The 20,670-nt window shown below is 42.2% G+C and overlaps 1 protein-coding gene across 1 annotated transcript in view; it reads right to left on the bottom strand.

Moving 5' to 3' along the window:
- The window catches only part of LOC136872800 (uncharacterized), a 94,605-nt gene that overhangs the window by 39,164 nt on the left and 34,771 nt on the right, over positions 1-20,670 (bottom strand). Inside the window, exon 3 of the mRNA XM_068227427.1 lies at positions 6,981-7,188. Coding sequence (XP_068083528.1) covers positions 6,981-7,188 — 208 coding nt within the window. The remainder of the gene's footprint in view (positions 1-6,980; positions 7,189-20,670) is intronic.

Consider the following 20,670-nt stretch of genomic DNA (forward strand, 5'->3'; position numbering starts at 1 on the left):
TTTAGGGTTCACCTGTCGCAGGTGAAACCGGTGTAACTTCAGCGCTAACTTAGCGGGTTTTTAAATTTTTGTTACATTTTGAAAGAATTCGGAAGGTTATATTTTTTATGTTTCATTTTTAGGCATTCTGCCCCTTGAATTAGGTCTCTTGTATTAAAATATTCTTTGTACAACCTCCCCCGACCAGTTAAACTGCTATCCTGTCCTCGCAATGGTCATTATCATGCTCCCGTCTCCTGCTCAAACACACCAGTGGCTAATTGAAATGAAATAAAACCTCCACGCCGCTGGCCCCTTTGCCTCACCACAAAGACTGTACCCTAAAATCATTATGGTCCAACAAAAGTCTGCCGCCGAGATCTTAATGTTTCAGTGCCCCCGCAACCGTGCGGCGCCGTACCGCTCCTGTAGTAGAGAACGGGCCCGATCTACTCCAGTGAGGACAAACAGTGTACGGCGAGCCGGAGCCCTCCTCCCGGCCAAGGCTGATGTGCGGCGCTCCTCCGGCAAACTGCCCGCGGACTGTAAACAATCGTCGCATGTGCGGCGTGCTTCACCACCACTACCCCTCTCATAGTGCGGGAGAGCGGTATCTCAGGGTACTTGAGGGATCCGAGCGGCCTCATCTGGACACAAGCTGCTGCGGCTGGTCTTGCCATCAAGTAATAGGCAACTAATGTACTTATCCAGCTACATGGACATTCCATATCTACAATTACTACATTTTTGGATTGGACTGCAACATCTGGTGGACTTAGAATTTTTATTTTCCTTTCAAGAATTAAAAGTTTTTCTTTCTGAATTCAACTACTACAGTATAAAGACATTTAATCAAAAGTTACTACAAAGAATTTTGAAACTGGATCAAACCACCTTAAGAAAACCTTTTTGTGAATCCTTCTGCAATTAATTTCTATATCAACATCATAACTTGGACCTTGTTTTAAAACAAAATTTGGTGTTCTTCTGTGTCACCCCTTGGAAGGACTTTTGGGGGGGGGGGAGGCCTGTACCGGGCGGTACACCTCCACGCCGGTAATTCAAACATTGCGCCAGTTGAAACTCCTCTACTGGGGGAAGCCTGAACTTTAACAGCCACATTAATTCTAAGATTTCTCAGAAGATGTCCCTACTGTCAATTTTGAAGTGTTCTGAACTATGTCAGTTTCGATTCGTTTTTGTTTTCTCTGTAGTAAGAAGTGTGAACATTCTCTTCTAGATGGCACTACTTAAGAACTACAATTGTGCACCCTAGTGCGAAGTGAAGGAACTTTTTTGAAGAAATTTTGTAGTCATAAGTTTGTTCTTTGTTAAATTTCTTTCAGTTATTTTTTGGGTTGGCAGTATAACCCTTCTCTTTCCGCTTGTTTTGAATTTATCCGATCCCGAATTTCACTAATTAATTTTTGACCAATAACGTATGTCTTCTCCGATATGGAGATGTTGCTTTATGCTACCCAATAAAATTGAGGGGGGTGTGGGTTCTCATTCTTGAAAGGTCTCGAATGTTCCACGAGGGTATTTAAACTGCTGATTTTCTAGTCTCCCGGCCACTTCTGTAACATCTATCCTAGTGTGATTATGTAGCAGGGGGCGGGAAGAGCCTCTTTCTTCGGGCAGCAGTTCATCCATAAGGTAATGGCCTTTTAATAACTTCTTTTCTCGCTAGCTCAGCAGTTTAACCCTCGGGGCAGGTTCGAAACTTTTATCATGTAACTTTCCTTTAAAATGTAAAAGACACTTGGTATAAATTCTGTCTCTCTAACTACAAATTGGGATAGAGTGTGCTTACCCTCTCGAGCTCCCACTCATATTGTTTTGAGGTGACTACGTTTTCATAACAGTTTCCCTTCTCTTCGTAATGTAATAAAGTTTTCCTATCGTGTCACCTCCGTAGTATGGGATTAGCCCTTGCATAAGCGGCCTAGTGCCAAATAAGTTTTTAAAAAAGTGTATTAGGAGTGCAAGTTACGCCTCCACTCAAGTTGGTATTTTGGGGCCATGTAATTGTCCTGTTTCTTTACTGAATAGGCCTCAGTATGTTGGGTATTTTTACCCTTGTTCTTGTGTGCCTGGAGGGCAGCTTGAAGGTGGAGTTTGGTGTGGCCTTTGAATAGGCTTGAACTTTGAGAGCGGGTTGCTCTTTCTTAAATTTGGTTTCTGTGTGCCTCGAGCAGGCTTAACTGGGTAATTGGGAGCTAGTGCTCCTTGGCATGATTGGGGTTTTCTGCCCCTTTGTTGAACTTTGTACATAGCTAAAGTTGAGCTCATTGCTCAAGGATTGCGTGTCTGGGGGCTCGAAGCCCAAATCCATTAACTAATTGCAATTGTACATTCTTAATTTGTTGATATGCTACTGAGTACCTGTTATACTTGTTATTTCTTGATCTTGAAAAGAAAATATAACCTTTGTTAAATTTTAAATTAACTTTAATTTCGTAAGTTGAGACCTATTCATCCCAGCACCTTCTTTCACCTCTGCCGGCCCACAAAACATCGTAACAATTATTATTATTATATCTGTAACTCGTATTTTTGTTTGATTCAATTCTGTAATCTGATTTTGCTATGTATTAAATAATTATCGTTTGTTTCATTGTAGTTAATTTATTGTGCGTATATATGTGTGTTTGTATATTAGCGTTAAAACCATGTAGAGTGAGAGTTGCTGCCTAACATCAGATATGGATATGTTTTGTGAAACCTTTTGACATTACAAAATATGGTGTAATAATGTTACAGTAACTGTAGATAACTGTAACTGTAGATAATATTTAGGGAGTTCCTAATGTTGCCTGAGGGTATTTCATCACATTCTGTAACATTTGTAACGGGGTGGGAGTTACATCATATACTCTTTTAGAAATGACGTGTGTGTGACAACTTATGTCTATATAAAGGGTTGTATCCTATAGGGATAGTACAGTTGGAGAGTTCAGTTAGTTGGAAGGAGTTGAATGGATAGACTTGCCAGTAAGTCAATTGGAATCAGTTGGAAGGAGACGGATGGTATACAATGAGATAGTCAGTCGTATGGAGAGTGAGGCCACAGTTGGTCTGAAAAAGGTATAACAGTCACATGGATACTTAGTCGTCAGTGACCAAATGGATTAAATTTTCGGAGTGTGTTTTCGTGCATCTGTTCGGTCGAGTTCTTGTGTTACTTCGGTGACAGCCGAATACTGAGTCGTCGTAATGCAGACTAACAGTTGTCAGTGCATTGTAAAGTTGATTGTGAAGTGTGAATATAATTTCAAGTCATGCTATATCTCGTTTGTGAAACTAAGATATTAACCGCGTGCAGTGCAGTCGTGTTTCGTAGAGGATGTTCGGAAACAACGTGAACCAGCTATTTGAGCGTTAGTGGGTCCTGGGAGTCTGTCCACATTGTGAATTACTACCCAACTCACGCCATACTGTAGGCAGATCAATAATAGCTAACGCTTTGAGAGGAGAAGGTTGTAATTTATATGATGAAGTATACGGTCTCCCCAACAGAGCTACCGACGCATTAACATTATTGCTTTCAAGCCATCCTGTTCTGAAGGTTTCATCATTGATCCAACACTTAGATTTGAGACCAACAAAACCAGCCAGAAGAGGTCGATGTGGAGAAAAAGAAGAATTTATGAAGAAACGGTGGACTTCCATAAGCAAAATATACTGTAAGCTCTCATCCATCTCTGTAATGGGCTTGATGTTAGGTGCTCGAGGAATCATACCTAAATGTTTTGTCAACTTCTGCAATACCTTTAGGCTGAATAGAGATTTTACGAACAACGTCGCCGTTACTACTCTCTTCAAGAACCACACTTGCGGACCTCAAATAAATGTTTTTTGTGCCTAGCTCTTTTGCCTACATTTAAGCTCATACGATCTCATTATCTACTGTACCTATATCCATTGTTGTTGTTAACGTACTCTTTGTCCTTGGGCATCCTGCACCTGTTGTGGGAAGATTGTATAATAAAATAATAATTTTAAAAATTACGTCGATATCTAGAGCCGTTACCATTTTATCAGCCGCTGAATTTAGCCAATCAGATCGCTTCGCGGGGAACTTCTGATGGACTTTGAGAGGCAGTGATGCTAAATCTGTACGTTGCTCATGATTGGCTTGAGAGCGCCATGGAAGAAAAAACTTCTCCAGGGGAGGAACTTGAAGAAGGACATCCCTGCTGACAGGTTCGGCCCACAGCAAGCACACTACGGTGACATTCTCTGAAACCCACGGTGTGTTAGTGTTTGATGCTCATTTCTCGGCATGGCTCACGTGCCGACCAAGCCACGTGTGCGTCGTATAGCCCATTAGAATTAACCCGCGAAGCGATTTGATTGGTTAATTCAGCAGCTAATAAATTGCAATCGGCGCGAGATATCGACGTATTTTTTTTAAATATTGCTGATCAGTTTGACCAACGCTGTAACTCTCACGTTTTTTATCGGCCATCCTGTATTCAGATACGTAAGGCAAGAGTGTACACGTCCGCAAATCAGAACGGCTCCCGGCGAGAAATTTGCGCAATTCTGGAGACAGCCTACTTTTAGATGCGCAGTGAACACATTCGTGAAACGATTTTCCAAGAATAAATGTAATTTTGTGTAGCAAATAGTAAACTGTGTAAAACATTTTTAAAGAGTTATAACACAGTTACACTGTAATAACTGTGAGACAAAACTGCAAAGTTATTGCAAGATTCGAAAATGCACGTGCACTCGAGGACAACCAACACCGTCGCAGTCAAATCGCGTGAAGTACAAGGTGTTTATTTCAGGGGTCGCCTTCGGCTAGCTCGGACAATAAGAGCAGATCTCTCACGAATTCAGTCCTCGATAATAACAATGTGTGAGTCATCAAAACCTTTTCCTCCCAAGAAGGTACAGAAGCCGCCGTCTACCTAGAAGACCTCTCCTTTTTGCAAGTAATAAGGCACAACTACAGACATGGGCAAAAGAACTTTGCCATTGAACTCTCAAAGCCTGACTGAAGATCACTTCGCCGGATGAGTTGAAGTACCAACTGGTACACGCCGTTATCAGGGTACAAGTGTATCTCCAAGAACATGAGGCAATGGTCCTGTCTAACTCGGATGGTGTAGTTCAGTCTGCCGATGGTAGCATCCTCGTGTGGAGACTGTTCATTGGGATGAAATGTTGCCACTGGAACATATGTCCACGTCCCTCATCGGTGAAAAATACACGAACAAGCTCTCAGAACATATCCAGCCATTAGTTCACCTTTTTATTTTTGCTATTTGCTTTACGCCGCACCGACACAGATAGGTCTTATGGTGACGATAGGACAGGAAAGGCCTAGGAATGAGAAGGAAGCGTCCGTGGCCTTAATTAAGGTACAGCCCCAGCATTTTCCTGGTGGGAAAATTAGAAACCACGGAAAACCATCTTCAGGACTGCCGACAGTGGGGTTCGAACCTACTATCTCCCGAATACTGTATACTGACCGCACTTACGCGACTGCAGCTATCGAGCTCGGTAGTTCACCTTCACCACACTGCAAGAGACCCCTCTGCCAACATTATTCACTCATTTATTGGACCAGAAATGTGGCTGTGTACTTCAGTTAAAATGGCTTGGGAGTGATGCTGTTTGCGTTGAACCCAAATTCATCTAACCTCAGCCCTATCAAGCACACCTGAAATGCTGCTAAGAGCGATTTGATTGCTCTGGAGGATGTTCCGATAAATGTCCATGCATTATGGAAAGCTGTACAGCGGTCGTGTATCGGGACGAATTCCCAACCCTACCATTGTCTTGTCATTCCCATGCCTCCTCGTATCTCCGCCATCATCAGGTCCTACACGCTACCGGATAGGTTTCTATAATTTAATTGCTCGTGAGTATATTCTACACCTTTAGACATAAGCTTGCTCTACCTGACACAAAGTCAGTAGATGACTTCGACCAAAATCAAACGTACGATATCACAGAAATGCAAATAACTTCCTCAAAGGTGTGTTATGATATTTCATTGCACAAAATCGTAGTGTGATTTATTAAGAAGGAAAACCCTTGGAAGAAGCAACTACCATTGTGTATGGCGGGCTGTGAAAAAATATTACAGAGATACAAAATGTACGGCTGAATAATTTAAGCATTTGCGATTTCGAATGTTAATATGTGAACAAATCAGTCACTGGCAGTTACGCGGAAAGATCTAGTCTACGTGCTTCGGTGTTAAAACAGCTCTGAATGGCGCAACAACCGCAGTTGACTTCGAACCGTTGATGAGTGCATCGCCGGAATAGGAGTTCGATAGAGCACCGGCAAGCAATAACAGCCTCCGTAAAACAGTACTAGTGAAATTATCTAGCACAAGGTTACGGTCGAGAAAGTAGCATTATAAGAGTTACCTACATAGGTACTCTGTAGCTTAAATCACCAGAAGAACAAAAGCCGTCTAGAACGCTAGTAAGAGTCATTACTATAAACAATGAAAAACTCATTTATGAGACACATTTAGAAATTGATTAATGATTTACAGGATGACGCCTCCTCTAAATTTGTAGACTTATATTATATTTCAGGAATATAACTATACGTATTATAGCTATACTTACCGCAGGCAGCAGCTGAATGAGACATCTGGACCAATGGTACCGCCTATTACCTACAGATATTTGGAAAAATGACACCACGTAACGACCTTAGAGATTTCTGGTCAAATGTCATCATATAACTCCTAGAGAGTTGTCTGGACCAATGACACCACCTAACTACCTTAGAGATTTCTGGACAAATGTCATCATATAACTCCTATAGAGTTGTCTGTGCTAATAACACCACCTAACACTTAAAAATGTGTCCAGCCTAATGTAATGATATCACCCAATTCTTATAGAGATATCTGGACCAATGATATCTCCTAACCGCCATAGATTTCTATGGACCAATAACGCCAGCTGGCTACTGTAAACAATATTTGGGCCAATAATCGCATCCTACTGCTTTGGAGATACAACCTGTTGGTGCTACAGTAGAGCTGACAGACGTTTGTTCCTCAGGCTGCGTTGGTGGTACATTATAGCTGACTGACGCTTGCTCCTCATGCTGTCCAGCACTACTCAGTGTCTTGAGGACGACAGCCCTGCTGTCACCGCACTTCTCGGACAGCAGTTCCACGGTCATGTAAACACCATCCTTGTCTGATACATCAGACAGCACATCAGCCTAGAACATGATAAAGTGAAACACGCCGTTATTTTTGCCACGTGGCATCACAATTAGTAATGTTACGGAGATATCCGTGGTAGGTAGAGGTGAAAGAAGGTGCGGGTGTGAATGGGTTTCAAGCTACGAAATTAACGTGCAATTAATTTAAAATTTAACTAGGTTATATTTTCTTTTCAAAAACAAGAGATAACAATCATAACAGGTACAGAGTAGCAAAAATGTAGGTACAAGATTACTGGGTTCGGGCTCAGTGCCCTTACTTCATAACTCTTGGGCAATCAGCCCCGCCTTACTCCCAAAGAAAATTTTAGCCAAGGGGCAGAAAACCCCATTCATGCCCAGGAGCACTGGCTCCAAACATTACACATAAAGCCTGCACGAGGTATACAGAAACAAATTTCAAAGAGCGATCCGCTCTCAAAATTGTAAGCCTATCACAAGGCCACACCAAACTCTACCTTCAAGCTGTCCTCTAAGGACGTATTTACAGGGGTAAAATACCCAAACTACGGAGGTCTATTACATGAAAAGAAGGTTGATTACATGACCGCTAAAATAACAATTTGAGAGGAGGCGAACTTGCACTCCTAATACACTTTGTTTTTAAAACCTAATCTGGCTCTGGGGCCACTAACGCAAGGGCTAATCCCATACTACAGAGGTGACTTAGAGAAGAACACATTACATTACATAAACGAAGAATAGTTTGAGAAAATAAGTTCACCTCAAAACAAATGTGAGTGGGAGCTCGAGAGGGTTAGCACTCTCTATCCCAATATGTAGCTTTACAAGAAAAGATGAAAAGAGTAATTACATTTTAGGAAAAGGTTACATGATGGAAATGCTTCGAACCCGCCGTGAGTGTTAAACTGCCGACCTAGCAAGAAAAGAAGTTATTAATAGGCCATTACCTGGTGTTGAACGGCTGAAGAAGAAAGGGGCGCTTCCCGCCTCCTGCTATGTACTTAATACACTGAAAGATGGAACAGAAGTGGCCCGGAGACCCCAAAATCAGCAGTTTATATCCTCTCGCGGAAGATTCTAGGCGTTAGGGGAAAGAAAACACCCTCCCACAAAATCTTTATTGGTTCGGGAAAAGAAACCCCTACATAGAGGAAGAAGAAACACATTATTGGTGGAAAATTAATTAAAGAAATTCGGGATTGGCTAGATCCAAAATAAGGGGAAAAAGAGGGGTATACAGCCAACTTAAACAATAACAGAAAGAAATTTAGCAAGGAACAAACATTTGAAATAAAAATTTCTTCAACAAAATAGTTCTTTGATTTCGCACTAGGTTGCACTATTGTAATTCTTCAGTAGTGTCCTCTAGAAGAGAAAGTTCACACTTCTTACTTCAAGCGAGACAAAAACACATCAAAAGTGACACAGTTCAAAAACTCAAAATTTTCCACGTGGTGACATCTTCTGAGAAAGTAGAGAATTAATAGAATAGATAAAGTTCAACCTTCCTCCAGAAGAGGAGTTTCAACTGGCGCAACTTTTAAATAAACAGAGTAGAGGTGTACCGCCCGGTACAGACCTCCCCCCCCAAAAGTTCCTCCAAGGGGTAACACAGAAGAACATAAGCTTTGTTTCCAAAATAAGGTCCAAGTTTTGATGTTGATATTAAGATTAATTGCGGAAGCATTTATAAGATTTTAGTAATTTGGTTGGTTGCAATTTCAAAATTTTGTTGTTGCCGGTGCAGTAAAGTTTTTCTGTTGTAGTAGTTGAATTTCTGAAGATAAACCTTTAATGCTTAAAAGTGAAGAAAAGTTTTGCAATGTTCACCAAATATTGTTGTTAAATTCCCAAATGTAATTATTGCTTATGGTGACTGTCCATGTAGTTGATGTAGATTGAGTCGGATGGCCAGACCGGCCGTTGCAGCTTGCGTCCAACGGAGGCCGCTCGGACCCCTCAAGTACCCTGAGATACCGCTCGCCCGCACTATGAGGGGAGCAGAGGTGTTGAAGTACGCCGCGCCCGCGGTGAACAGATACAGGCTGCGGGCATGTAGCAGGTCGTGCGCCGCACATCAGCCTTGGCCGGGAGGTGAGCTCCGGCTCGCCGTGCACATGTCGTCCTCGCTGGAGAGGAGGGGGCCCATCCCCCTCCCCAGTCGCTGCACGGCGCTGCGCGGCTGCGGGGGCGCTGAAACATTAAAGCTAGGCGGCAGAATTGTGTTGGACAATCATTTTCTTTGAGGGTACAGGCTTGTAGAGAGAGTGAGGGGCCAGCGGCGTGCAGATATTCATGGTATTCATTAAGCCACTGTGTAGAGTGGAGCAGGAGACGGGAGCGTGGTAATGGCCGTGGCAAAGACAGGATGGCAGTTTAATGGGTCGGGGCAGGTTTCACAAAAGGCTTACATCTAAAACCAAAATATTACAGAAGGGGCAGAATGCCTTAAAGTGAAACTCAAAAAAAAAAAAATATAACCTTCATATCCTTTCAAAATAATATGAAGCAAGTTAACACAGAAATTACACCGGTTTCACCTGGGACAGGTGAACTCTAAATATCCTCTCGGTGGCTGGATTACTTAGCAATAAGGTAACCGGCGTAAGAAAATCGAGAATGATACAAGGCCCATGAAATCTGGGGGCAAGCTTGCCCGCGGGAACAAAATTTTTGACCATAACCTGGTCGCCTACCTTCAAAGGGGTGGGTCTCCGTCCACGATCATACCTTTCCCTAACCTTTTCATGAGACACTTTAAGATTGGCTTTAGCCTTCTTCCAAAGATCTTTAATGTTGTCCGGATCTATTGTCTCGGGCAGAATGTCATTCAGAGACCAGAGGTTAGAGAGCGGCGTGTTGGGAACGAACTTAAACATCAAAGAAGCTGGAGTAAATTTGTGAGATTCATGAACCGCCGAATTCAAAGCAAAAGCTAACCAATGCAGGGACGTGTCCCACCTAGACTGATCTTCATGATGATAGGCAATAAGTGCGGACCTGAGATTACGGTTAACCCGTTCAGCCAGAGATGGTTGAGGGTAATAAGCAGATGTAGTTACATGAGAGATGGACAAGTCAAAACAGAATTTACGAAACAGATTAGATGTAAAAGCCTTAGCATTATCAGATACAATATATTGGCACGGACCAAAAGAAGCAAAAATAGAATTTAGGCAAGTAATGGTGGACTGAGCGGTAGCCAGCTTAGTCGGAAATAACCAAGAAAATCTTGTAAAACCATCTACACACACAAAGATGAACTTGTTGGCATTACCCTTTGACTGGGGGAAGGGTCCCACATAATCGATATACAGGCGTTCCATGGGGCGCGACGCTTGATGAGAAGACAAAAGGCCTACTTTAGTGGACATGGTGGGTTTACTGATCAAACAAGATTTACAAGCTTTTACAAGTTCCCGAATTTCACCGTCCATACCTTTCCATATGAACATTTCACGAATCTTTTCACGAGTTTTAAAGATTCCAAGATGCCCCCCCAATGGGGTCTCATGATAGTATTTGAAGATCATAGGTACAAGAACCGCTGGAACAACAACTTTCATCAACTTATCATGCCTCGAAGGGCAACATAGAACACCATTCCTTAGAACATAAGGGACAGCATGTTCCCCAGAAGAAAGGGTTTCCATTATCGGAGCCAGCGTCGGATCTTCACGTTGGTATTTCTCAATATCCCTAAAAAGCATGGGAGCATCTGTTAAGATGGCATTAACACCAGATAGTATGGACTCGGAAGGTGATGAACTGTCGACCGGTTCGTGGGTCTCTACGTCGTTATGAAACATACGGCTGAGTCCATCGGCGACAACATTTTCAGTACCTCTGATATGCCGTACATCGAATTGGAAGGCAGAAATACGGATGGCCCAACGGGCTATACGACCTGTACGACGCGGCCTACCTAAGACCCAGCTTAAGGCTTGATTATCTGTCTCCAGATCGAATTTGACGTGTTCCAGATAGAGACGGAACTTTTCTAAGGCGAATAAGACTGCCAAACCTTCAAGCTCATATATGGAGTACTTTGCTTCTTGAGCTGACAATGTCCTAGACGCATAGGCGATGGGTCGCCTCCCTAGTTCAGTCTCTTGAAGAAGAACTGCAGCCACTGCTGACGACGATGCGTCGGTTTGGACGATGAATTTCTTCGAGAAATCAGGCATAGCAAGTACAGGGGCATTACAGAGAGCTAATTTCAGATCTTCAAAAGCGGCTTGTTGAGAAGGTCCCCACTCGAATTTGATGCCTTTCCTACGAAGAAGGTTTAAGGGCGCCGCTCTATTAGCAAAATTAGGAATGAACTTCCTGAAGAAATTCACCATGCCAATGAACCTGGCGATACCTTTAATGTCCTTGGGAGGTTTAAAATCACGGATGGCCTGTGTTCTAGAATGATCGACTGCTACACCATCAGGTGACACAATATGCCCTAGGAATGACATAGAGGGCTTAGCAAAGGCAACCTTGGACAACTTAACAGTTAACCCAGCCTTACGAAGGCGATTGAGAACTTCTCGCAAATGATCTAGATGTTCTTCAAAGGTTTCGGAAAATACGACGACATCATCCAAGTAGTGATATAAGTACTCAAATTTGATGTCGGAAAAGACCCTATCTAGTAGCCTAGTGAGCACAGCTGCCCCCGTGGGGAGCCCGAAAGGCACGCGGTTGTATTCATATAAATTCCAGTCCGTGGCAAACGCTGTAAGATGTTTAGACTCTTCGGCAAGGGGAATTTGATTATAGGCCTGATTCAAGTCCAAGATGGTGAAGAACTTGGCCTTACGAAACCATGAAAAGCAAGAATGAAGGTCGGGAAGAGGCACAGATTGCAACACCACCTTCCGATTGAGAGCCCTGTAATCAATGACAGGCCTGAAGCCTCCTTGGGGTTTCGGGACTAGAAAAATAGGCGAAGAATACGCTGACTTAGAGGGCCTAATAATACCATCCTTCAACATCTGATCGATGATTTCTTTCAGAGCCTTCATTTTAGGTGGAGATAGCCTATACGGTGGAAAACGGACAGGAATTGAATCCGTGACCTCAATTTTGTATTCAATAAGGTCAGTAACACCAAGAGTATCAGAGAACACCTCGGGAAACGACTGACACAATTTCCGAATACTATCAGCCTGCTCCTCAGGTAGATGTCTAAGGTCTAACAACATCTCATCCTGGGTAGGCGAAATAGATGAACATGATACAGAATTACACTTTAACAAGGGAATTCTACAATTGGACGCAAATTTGAATGTGCACGACCTACTCTGGAGATCGAGCACAAGACCAGTGTGAGAAATGAAGTCCGCTCCCAATATGATGGGGCAAGACAATTGCTTGGCCACAAACAATTTAACTTTCCATGTAAACTTAAAAACACGAATTTTGACCAGTAAGGAACCTAGAATTTCTAATGGAGATGAATTAGCCGAAACGTATTGAACAGGAGAAGAGACATAGTCAGGGAGTTTACAAACAGATTTCAATTTAGAATACCAATCAGCCGAAATAATGGAACAAACACTGCCTGAATCTAAGAGAGCTGTTATAGGCTCGTTATTTAACTCAATCTTAAGAAAAGGAACAGGTGCGGGGGTATCCGCCGCAATCCTAAGACACTCTTTAGGGCATTCAAAAGATGAATTTGAAGGCTGGTCGTTCTCTGCATTTACAACCTGTTTACTAGGGGCTGAGTCTCGGGAATATGGATTAGTCGGCTCAGCCGACGCCACTAGTCACTTTTTATTATTGGAATAGCTGGAATTTGCACCAGAAGTTGAGCAGGAGGGGGTGCTATTTGAGTTTGGGCAATTCTTGGCGATATGTGAGAAGGCCCCACACTTAAAACAGCCTTGTGATGACCCTGCTCCATTCCTTGTCCCACTTGACTTGATCAGATGACACTTATTCCGCAGATGGTCAGGCGACCCGCAAGCATAACATTTACGGGGATTGACTGGTCGGCGAGGTGGAGGCCGAGTGTTACTAAAGGAAGGCGGGGGTTCTTTCGCGACACGCAAAGAATCGGCGTATCTAACTCCTTCCGCTGAGACTGCCAATGCTTCAAGTTCCGAGAATGTTTGCGGGCACGCCGCGAAACACAAATATGACCTATAGGATGGTGAAATACCTTCCACAATAGCTTGTACAATTTGATCCTCAGGGAAGTGAAGAGCAAACACCCTAGTATAAAACTTAATATCTTGGATGAAGTCTGCCAGGTTTTCATCCAAGCGCTGTACCCGATAATAGTATTTCTGAATAAGGGAGGACCTGGCCCTAGCCGGGATGAAGTTAGCTAGCAAATGGGCATGGAAATCCTCAATAGAAGATTGCTCAGCGATGGCTCTAACTATTTTGTCAGATAGAACACCAATAGCATAAGGATAGATAATTTGCAAAATTTGACATGGGGAAAGAGAAAACACAAGGGCATGATCCTGAAATTCCACTAGAAATCTTAAAAATGAAATTACATCACTGGTGGTGTTGACGGAAAACTTAGAGATACCTCTAAGCAACATTGCCAATGGATGAGGCAAGCTGCTGAACCCTGGTGACATAGTCGTTAAAGGTTTCAATGGCAAAGAAGTTAATTCAGAGCGGATGTTACTCAATGACGCACGGCGTTCAGATTCGTTGTTCGATGGGGCAGAGATAGTTTGAGCAGCAACGGTTATCCTATTGACTTCTCCCTGAGGAGGCTCTTCCTCGTTACCTACATTCACCGTGGCGGGTTGATCAGTTTTGGGAGGAACTTCGCCGGTTAGCAATTGAGTGACCTTATTAGACAATTCAGAAATAGTTTCAAGGAGCGTATTAGCGTCCTTCCTCTGAACGTCATTCACCTTTAGAGACAACAGATCATTACCTCTATTTGCAAAGTGATACAGCCTGCCTTGCACACGCTTAATTTGATTGGGAGACGGATCGTTTTCATCAAAAAAGCTGACTACAGATGCTAGCCCAGTAATATTTTCGACGATCGTGGAAAGAGAGTCATCAATTTCTTTCTCTCCCAAATTGGGGATGGAAATGGGCAAATCAAGGGACTCTCTAAGCTTGTTAGTATCTATTGCAACCGTGCCTCCAGATTGAACGTTTCTGATAGTTAACTCATATATCAACTCCTCTTTGCGCAAGTAGTTAAGGAGGAGAACATCGCGAGGGCCGGGCATGATGACAGAACAATTTTGAAAAACTCAAAAATTCCAGCAACTGAGAAAATTGTTAGAGTTCGAATCAAAGCAATGTTTAGCCGTCAAAAGGGGCTAAATTGAGACCCATTCAACCACGCTCTGCTACCACTTGTTACGGAGATATCCGTGGTAGGTAGAGGTGAAAGAAGGTGCGGGTGTGAATGGGTTTCAAGCTACGAAATTAACGTGCAATTAATTTAAAATTTAACTAGGTTATATTTTCTTTTCAAAAACAAGAGATAACAATCATAACAGGTACAGAGTAGCAAAAATGTAGGTACAAGATTACTGGGTTCGGGCTCAGTGCCCTTACTTCATAACTCTTGGGCAATCAGCCCCGCCTTACTCCCAAAGAAAATTTTAGCCAAGGGGCAGAAAACCCCATTCATGCCCAGGAGCACTGGCTCCAAACATTACACATAAAGCCTGCACGAGGCATACAGAAACAAATTTCAAAGAGCGATCCGCTCTCAAAATTGTAAGCCTATCACAAGGCCACACCAAACTCTACCTTCAAGCTGTCCTCTAAGGACGTATTTACAGGGGTAAAATACCCAAACTACGGAGGTCTATTACATGAAAAGAAGGTTGATTACATGACCGCTAAAATAACAATTTGAGAGGAGGCGAACTTGCACTCCTAATACACTTTGTTTTTAAAACCTAATCTGGCTCTGGGGCCACTAACGCAAGGGCTAATCCCATACTACAGAGGTGACTTAGAGAAGAACACATTACATTACATAAACGAAGAATAGTTTGAGAAAATAAGTTCACCTCAAAACAAATGTGAGTGGGAGCTCGAGAGGGTTAGCACTCTCTATCCCAATATGTAGCTTTACAAGAAAAGATGAAAAGAGTAATTACATTTTAGGAAAAGGTTACATGATGGAAATGCTTCGAACCCGCCGCGAGTGTTAAACTGCCGACCTAGCAAGAAAAGAAGTTATTAATAGGCCATTACCTGGTGTTGAACGGCTGAAGAAGAAAGGGGCGCTTCCCGCCTCCTGCTATGTACTTAATACACTGAAAGATGGAACAGAAGTGGCCCGGAGACCCCAAAATCAGCAGTTTATATCCTCTCGCGGAAGATTCTAGGCGTTAGGGGAAAGAAAACACCCTCCCACAAAATCTTTATTGGTTCGGGAAAAGAAACCCCTACATAGAGGAAGAAGAAACACATTATTGGTGGAAAATTAATTAAAGAAATTCGGGATTGGCTAGATCCAAAATAAGGGGAAAAAGAGGGGTATACAGCCAACTTAAACAATAACAGAAAGAAATTTAGCAAGGAACAAACATTTGAAATAAAAATTTCTTCAACAAAATAGTTCTTTGATTTCGCACTAGGTTGCACTATTGTAATTCTTCAGTAGTGTCCTCTAGAAGAGAAAGTTCACACTTCTTACTTCAAGCGAGACAAAAACACATCAAAAGTGACACAGTTCAAAAACTCAAAATTTTCCACGTGGTGACATCTTCTGAGAAAGTAGAGAATTAATAGAATAGATAAAGTTCAACCTTCCTCCAGAAGAGGAGTTTCAACTGGCGCAACTTTTAAATAAACAGAGTAGAGGTGTACCGCCCGGTACAAGTAATATCTACATATTAAAAGAGTTTACTAAATACAGCTTTCGCAAATCCATCCGTCCGTTCTACTGGACAGATTTGCACCATTATTCTTTCATTCTCTCCGGAATCACCTGCCGGTGAATCATGAAATATTGTTAGGTTTCTGAGTTCATCCAACTTTGGGTAATCATAAAATCAAATAATTGATGATGATGATGATGATGCCTGTTGTTTAACGGGGCCTAATACCTAGGTCATCGGCCCCTAATGGTACGAAATGAGACGAAATATAATGACAAATTAAAAGTCCAATATCCTCCACTGACCAGAATTCAAAACGTTAGGACTAAGAATGAATGGATGGATATGAATTTAAAACAATCAGTGGATCCGACCCGCAGTTACTCACTTTCACAGAAATTTGCGTAAAACAATAGTATTACTGACCAAGGAACTGTTCCTAAAGCACAAGACTGAATCGATGATGCTTGCAGTCTAAAGGGGTCCAAAATCCAAGTCATCGGCCCCTCATAATGGTACTTGTCGCTAGGAAAGTAGAACCATGGTATTTGTCATGGTGCGGTACTAATCAAAAGTAGCGGGGGCTCGCGGTATTCCACACATTACGGTATTACTCACAGGTAGTGAAATTCGCACATGTAATACAGATATTGCGGCGGCATTTACAGGCAACGCAAACCTATGGTATTCATCACATAAGTCTACTAACCACAGGGACTCGTACTTTCCCGTGGTGTTCCTCATATAGTGGGTGCTAATCATAGGCAAGCCAGAGCCATGGTGTAGCTCACCCATGGTGTCGCTCATATAGTGGTACCAATCATAGGTACTGTAAAAGCCGGCAGTGCACTCTAAGTGGAGGCTGATCGCACGGTACTCCTGCGTGCTACTAATCACAAACCTATTTGGTACCTAACAAAGTGGTACTATACGCAAGTAAAAGCGACCCATGGTGTTCCACGCGTGGTGGTACAAGTCAGATGTAGTTCTAATACTATCATCCCTTGGTCGCCCTTTTAGTCGCTTCTTACGGCAGGCATGGAATACCGTGGGTGTATTCTGCGTCTGCGTCCACCACCCACAGGGGGTAAAATCAAATCATTAAATGATCACTCCAATAACTGCTGGCAAAGGCTCCTAACCCACAATACATTCTGTACTTAGCAGGTTGCTAAGCGACTAACACTTTCATTATTATACTGATATACATATGTGATTTTCATCCTACGTAATGTGACTGCATGCAGCCATGTTTGATTACTACCTGTCAAGCCAGACAATATACTCTTCCTCTGATCACAGAAGAAGAATATTCGCTGCTACGTAGGGCGTACTATATTTTTACACTTTATCTTTTCTACTCAAATGAAGTACATTACACATCAGTTGTTAGGTTCACTTTCTCAACATAATCTCTTTGTAACTGTATGCACACCGGGCGAGTTGGCCGTGCGGTTAGGGGCGCGCGGATGTGAGCTTGCATCCGTGAGATAGTGGGTTTGAATCCCACTGTCGGCAGCCCTGAGGATGGTTTTCCGAGGTTTCTTCATGTTCCCGAACAGGTGATGATCACTTGGTACCACGTCGGGAGAGTACGGTGGGTGTGGCAGCACCGTGAATCCCATTTGATCAATTGCAGCGGTGATCTATCGGTTAATATGGGGACGGGCATTGCCATGCTGCAGAAGCCATGTCTCATCACCAGTCACAAGCCTAGCCATGAAGTCAGCTTGATTTTGGTCATGGCGTTGCACACGTCCACACGCCTCTGCTTTTTCGTCTAGCCTAGGAACCCACCCAAGTGGATGACACCTTCTCCAACTGTAAGTGGCTGCAGAGTGTTTCGACTAATTCCCGTGGCTGCCTCCCTTTCATCGGATGGCCTGTTCGATCCGTGCAATTTGGCTGGTGTTGACACTGACACATTCCTTCCAGCTGGTTCCCTTGTCCACCGATGTGCGCCCTTTTTCCCAGTTTTTCACCCAGTTGTAAACTGTTTTCCGTGACGGCGGATATTCTCCACAGACCGCCACCAAGCGCTGATGAATTTCTGCAGTGGCCACACTTTCTTTCCATAGGAACCAAGTCGTATAGCGCTATCCCTGACGGTTGCTTTCCATGTTGCCTGCTCCTGCGCTGACAGTGTTGTTATATAATGGCTATGACGAGTGCATTCGTTGGCCTCTCTGCGCGTGGTGCTACCAAGCGGTGGAACAAGACACCAGTTATACGTTACCACCTTCAAAAGTGAAATGTGAACCATACGCCGACGTACAAAAAAGAAAGTGTAAATCTACATAGTTCGCCCCTCGTAGATACTCTCTGATTCTCTAAACTTTCCCAGCTTGCAATATATTCAAAAGATGGCAGAGCGTTCTTAAAAACTTACATGCTGATACGAGAAATAAACAGACCCCATCATGACCTCATGACATATTATCTGGGAACACATATTGAAGGATAACCTAGCCACACTACAAAGAGTGAAGGACGTGTATCTTAAAAAAGGAAACGCTCCTTCAAACTAACCTATGAGCTCACAAGACAACCCTTTTATATAGAAGAACTGCGATTAAAATATACCATTGCCTTCTACGACACAACAGCAAGCTTTACATCAAGAACTGTAGGATTAAAAAAAAGCGAAGACAGGGATAGATTTTTACCAAACAGACGACATGACGACGCCAGACTGGATTAATTCTAACTACGAACTGCCGCATACCATAACGCGCTTCTTGTTAAATGGTCATAAAAGCATTAAAAATGGCAGGAAAAGCAATATGACGACGACAGGCAAATCAAAATCAATCCTGGGGAGCAGTACGGGTCTTCTAGTGCTAGGAAATGTTGTAACAAACTGTTCGGGGGGAAAGAGATTCCTCGTTCGTTTCGAAATTAATAAATCTGGTGACTGTAAAGGTGATTGCTTGCCTATCGGATAATGGAGGGTGATCTTTTGATAATTTTCATTTACATGTGTATCATCATATTCGGTTTCACTACCACTCATAACAAACATCTACCAAGTTAAATACTGAGAGTGATTTATTTCTGTATCTATTCCGTCATGGTCCCACAGTCCATATCTTTCAATTGACATCTGTCATTTCTGTATGAAACCTAGGCCTTTATTAATTCATAGCAATCTATGTAAATAAAGTTGTAGGGGGTCCGATGTCTGTAATTTCGCTTCTTTTGCAAATTTTTTAGATATTTATCCGCTTTAGGTCAACTCAAGACCGAATAAGTGGTTTATATTTTTCGTGTCTGTTTGTTACACCATCACGGCAAAACGGCTGAATAGATCTCGACCAAACGTCATATATAGAGCATACTTTTCCAGGAGAAGGTTTTGGTATGCAATAATTTAAAAATATGTCAATAGAAGTGAGATTTATAGGAAAACCAACACGGTTTTCCTCCATTTTCTCTTATGCTATTGATATTCTGTGAAATCCGTGGATTGTATGTGAAACACATCTTCATTATACGCAACTTTTGTTATGTTCATAATTTAGCTTACACTTCAAATGACGGAGAAAATTACTCTGCATTGAGTGACCGACAGACCGACAACGAACCTACAAGTTACCATGGCAACGTGTCTGACTGCTTGCCAGCAGGAAAGTTACGTATTGCCATTTTCGTCATCATTCCTGTAAACTTGTGGTTATTATTATTATTATTATTATTATTATTATTATTATTATTATTATCATTATTATTCCTTTTTGGCCTGGTTTCGTATATACAACAGTTTTTGAAATTTGATTCATAATTTATGTAGTTGGCTGAATAAAACTTTAGAAATATTGAAGTAATTGTCATTAAACGGAAATACTTTGTTCTCAAAGGAATAGTATCATAACAGGAAAACACTATTGTAGAAATAAATATCTGACTGTTGATAGAGCTGGGCGCATGGATACAGAATAATTTACATGTTATTTCAAAAGTATTAAGCTACAAAGAATAATTCTTAATGAAACTTTAAAATGCATCCTTTAGATATTAAAATATGAATTACAATTCGGAGAAGCTGGAGATCCTAGAAAGGAGAATACTACGGATAATCTTCGGCCCAATCCAGACTGAAACCAACTGGAGACTACGGACCAAAAATAAAGTCTACAAAAATATAGGGAAAACTTCAGAGGAGGTTATCACTTCTCAGACATTTGTACAGAATGGACAAATACAGACTAAGCAAAAATTATTCGACTACCTGTGGAACAAGAAGATAACGACGGCATGGATTAAGGAAGTTCGTAAAGATTTAGAGAATTCCAACATCCAGGAAGTTCAGATGTTACACAGGAAAACATTTCGGACCATGATTCAAAATTTGGAAGGGTTTCAAGTCGAAAGAACTGCAAAGAGGGGAAGAGCCTGGACTGATAGAATAGAAGAAACAGCATAGCGCCCATATGAAGGAGTACTGGAAGAAGAGGAAACTTCAGACAAAGAAAAAATGAATTGCAGCGTGATCCTAAGTGGTCATTCGCAAATAATAGTACATTATGCAACAAGCCTATAACGCCAATAATTAAGACACGAGTTTTATAGTTTGTTTAAGAGTGTCTTAATTAACATGATAAGCGAGTTCTATACGACTGTATATGCTCGACCATTATTATAACTCTATCTTTTAACTATTCATAAATTTCTGTCGAGATATCGCTTGACACTTGAG

This window comes from Anabrus simplex, chromosome 4 (genome assembly GCF_040414725.1).
Source record: "Anabrus simplex isolate iqAnaSimp1 chromosome 4, ASM4041472v1, whole genome shotgun sequence".
In the NCBI taxonomy this organism is placed as follows: domain Eukaryota; kingdom Metazoa; phylum Arthropoda; class Insecta; order Orthoptera; family Tettigoniidae; genus Anabrus; species Anabrus simplex.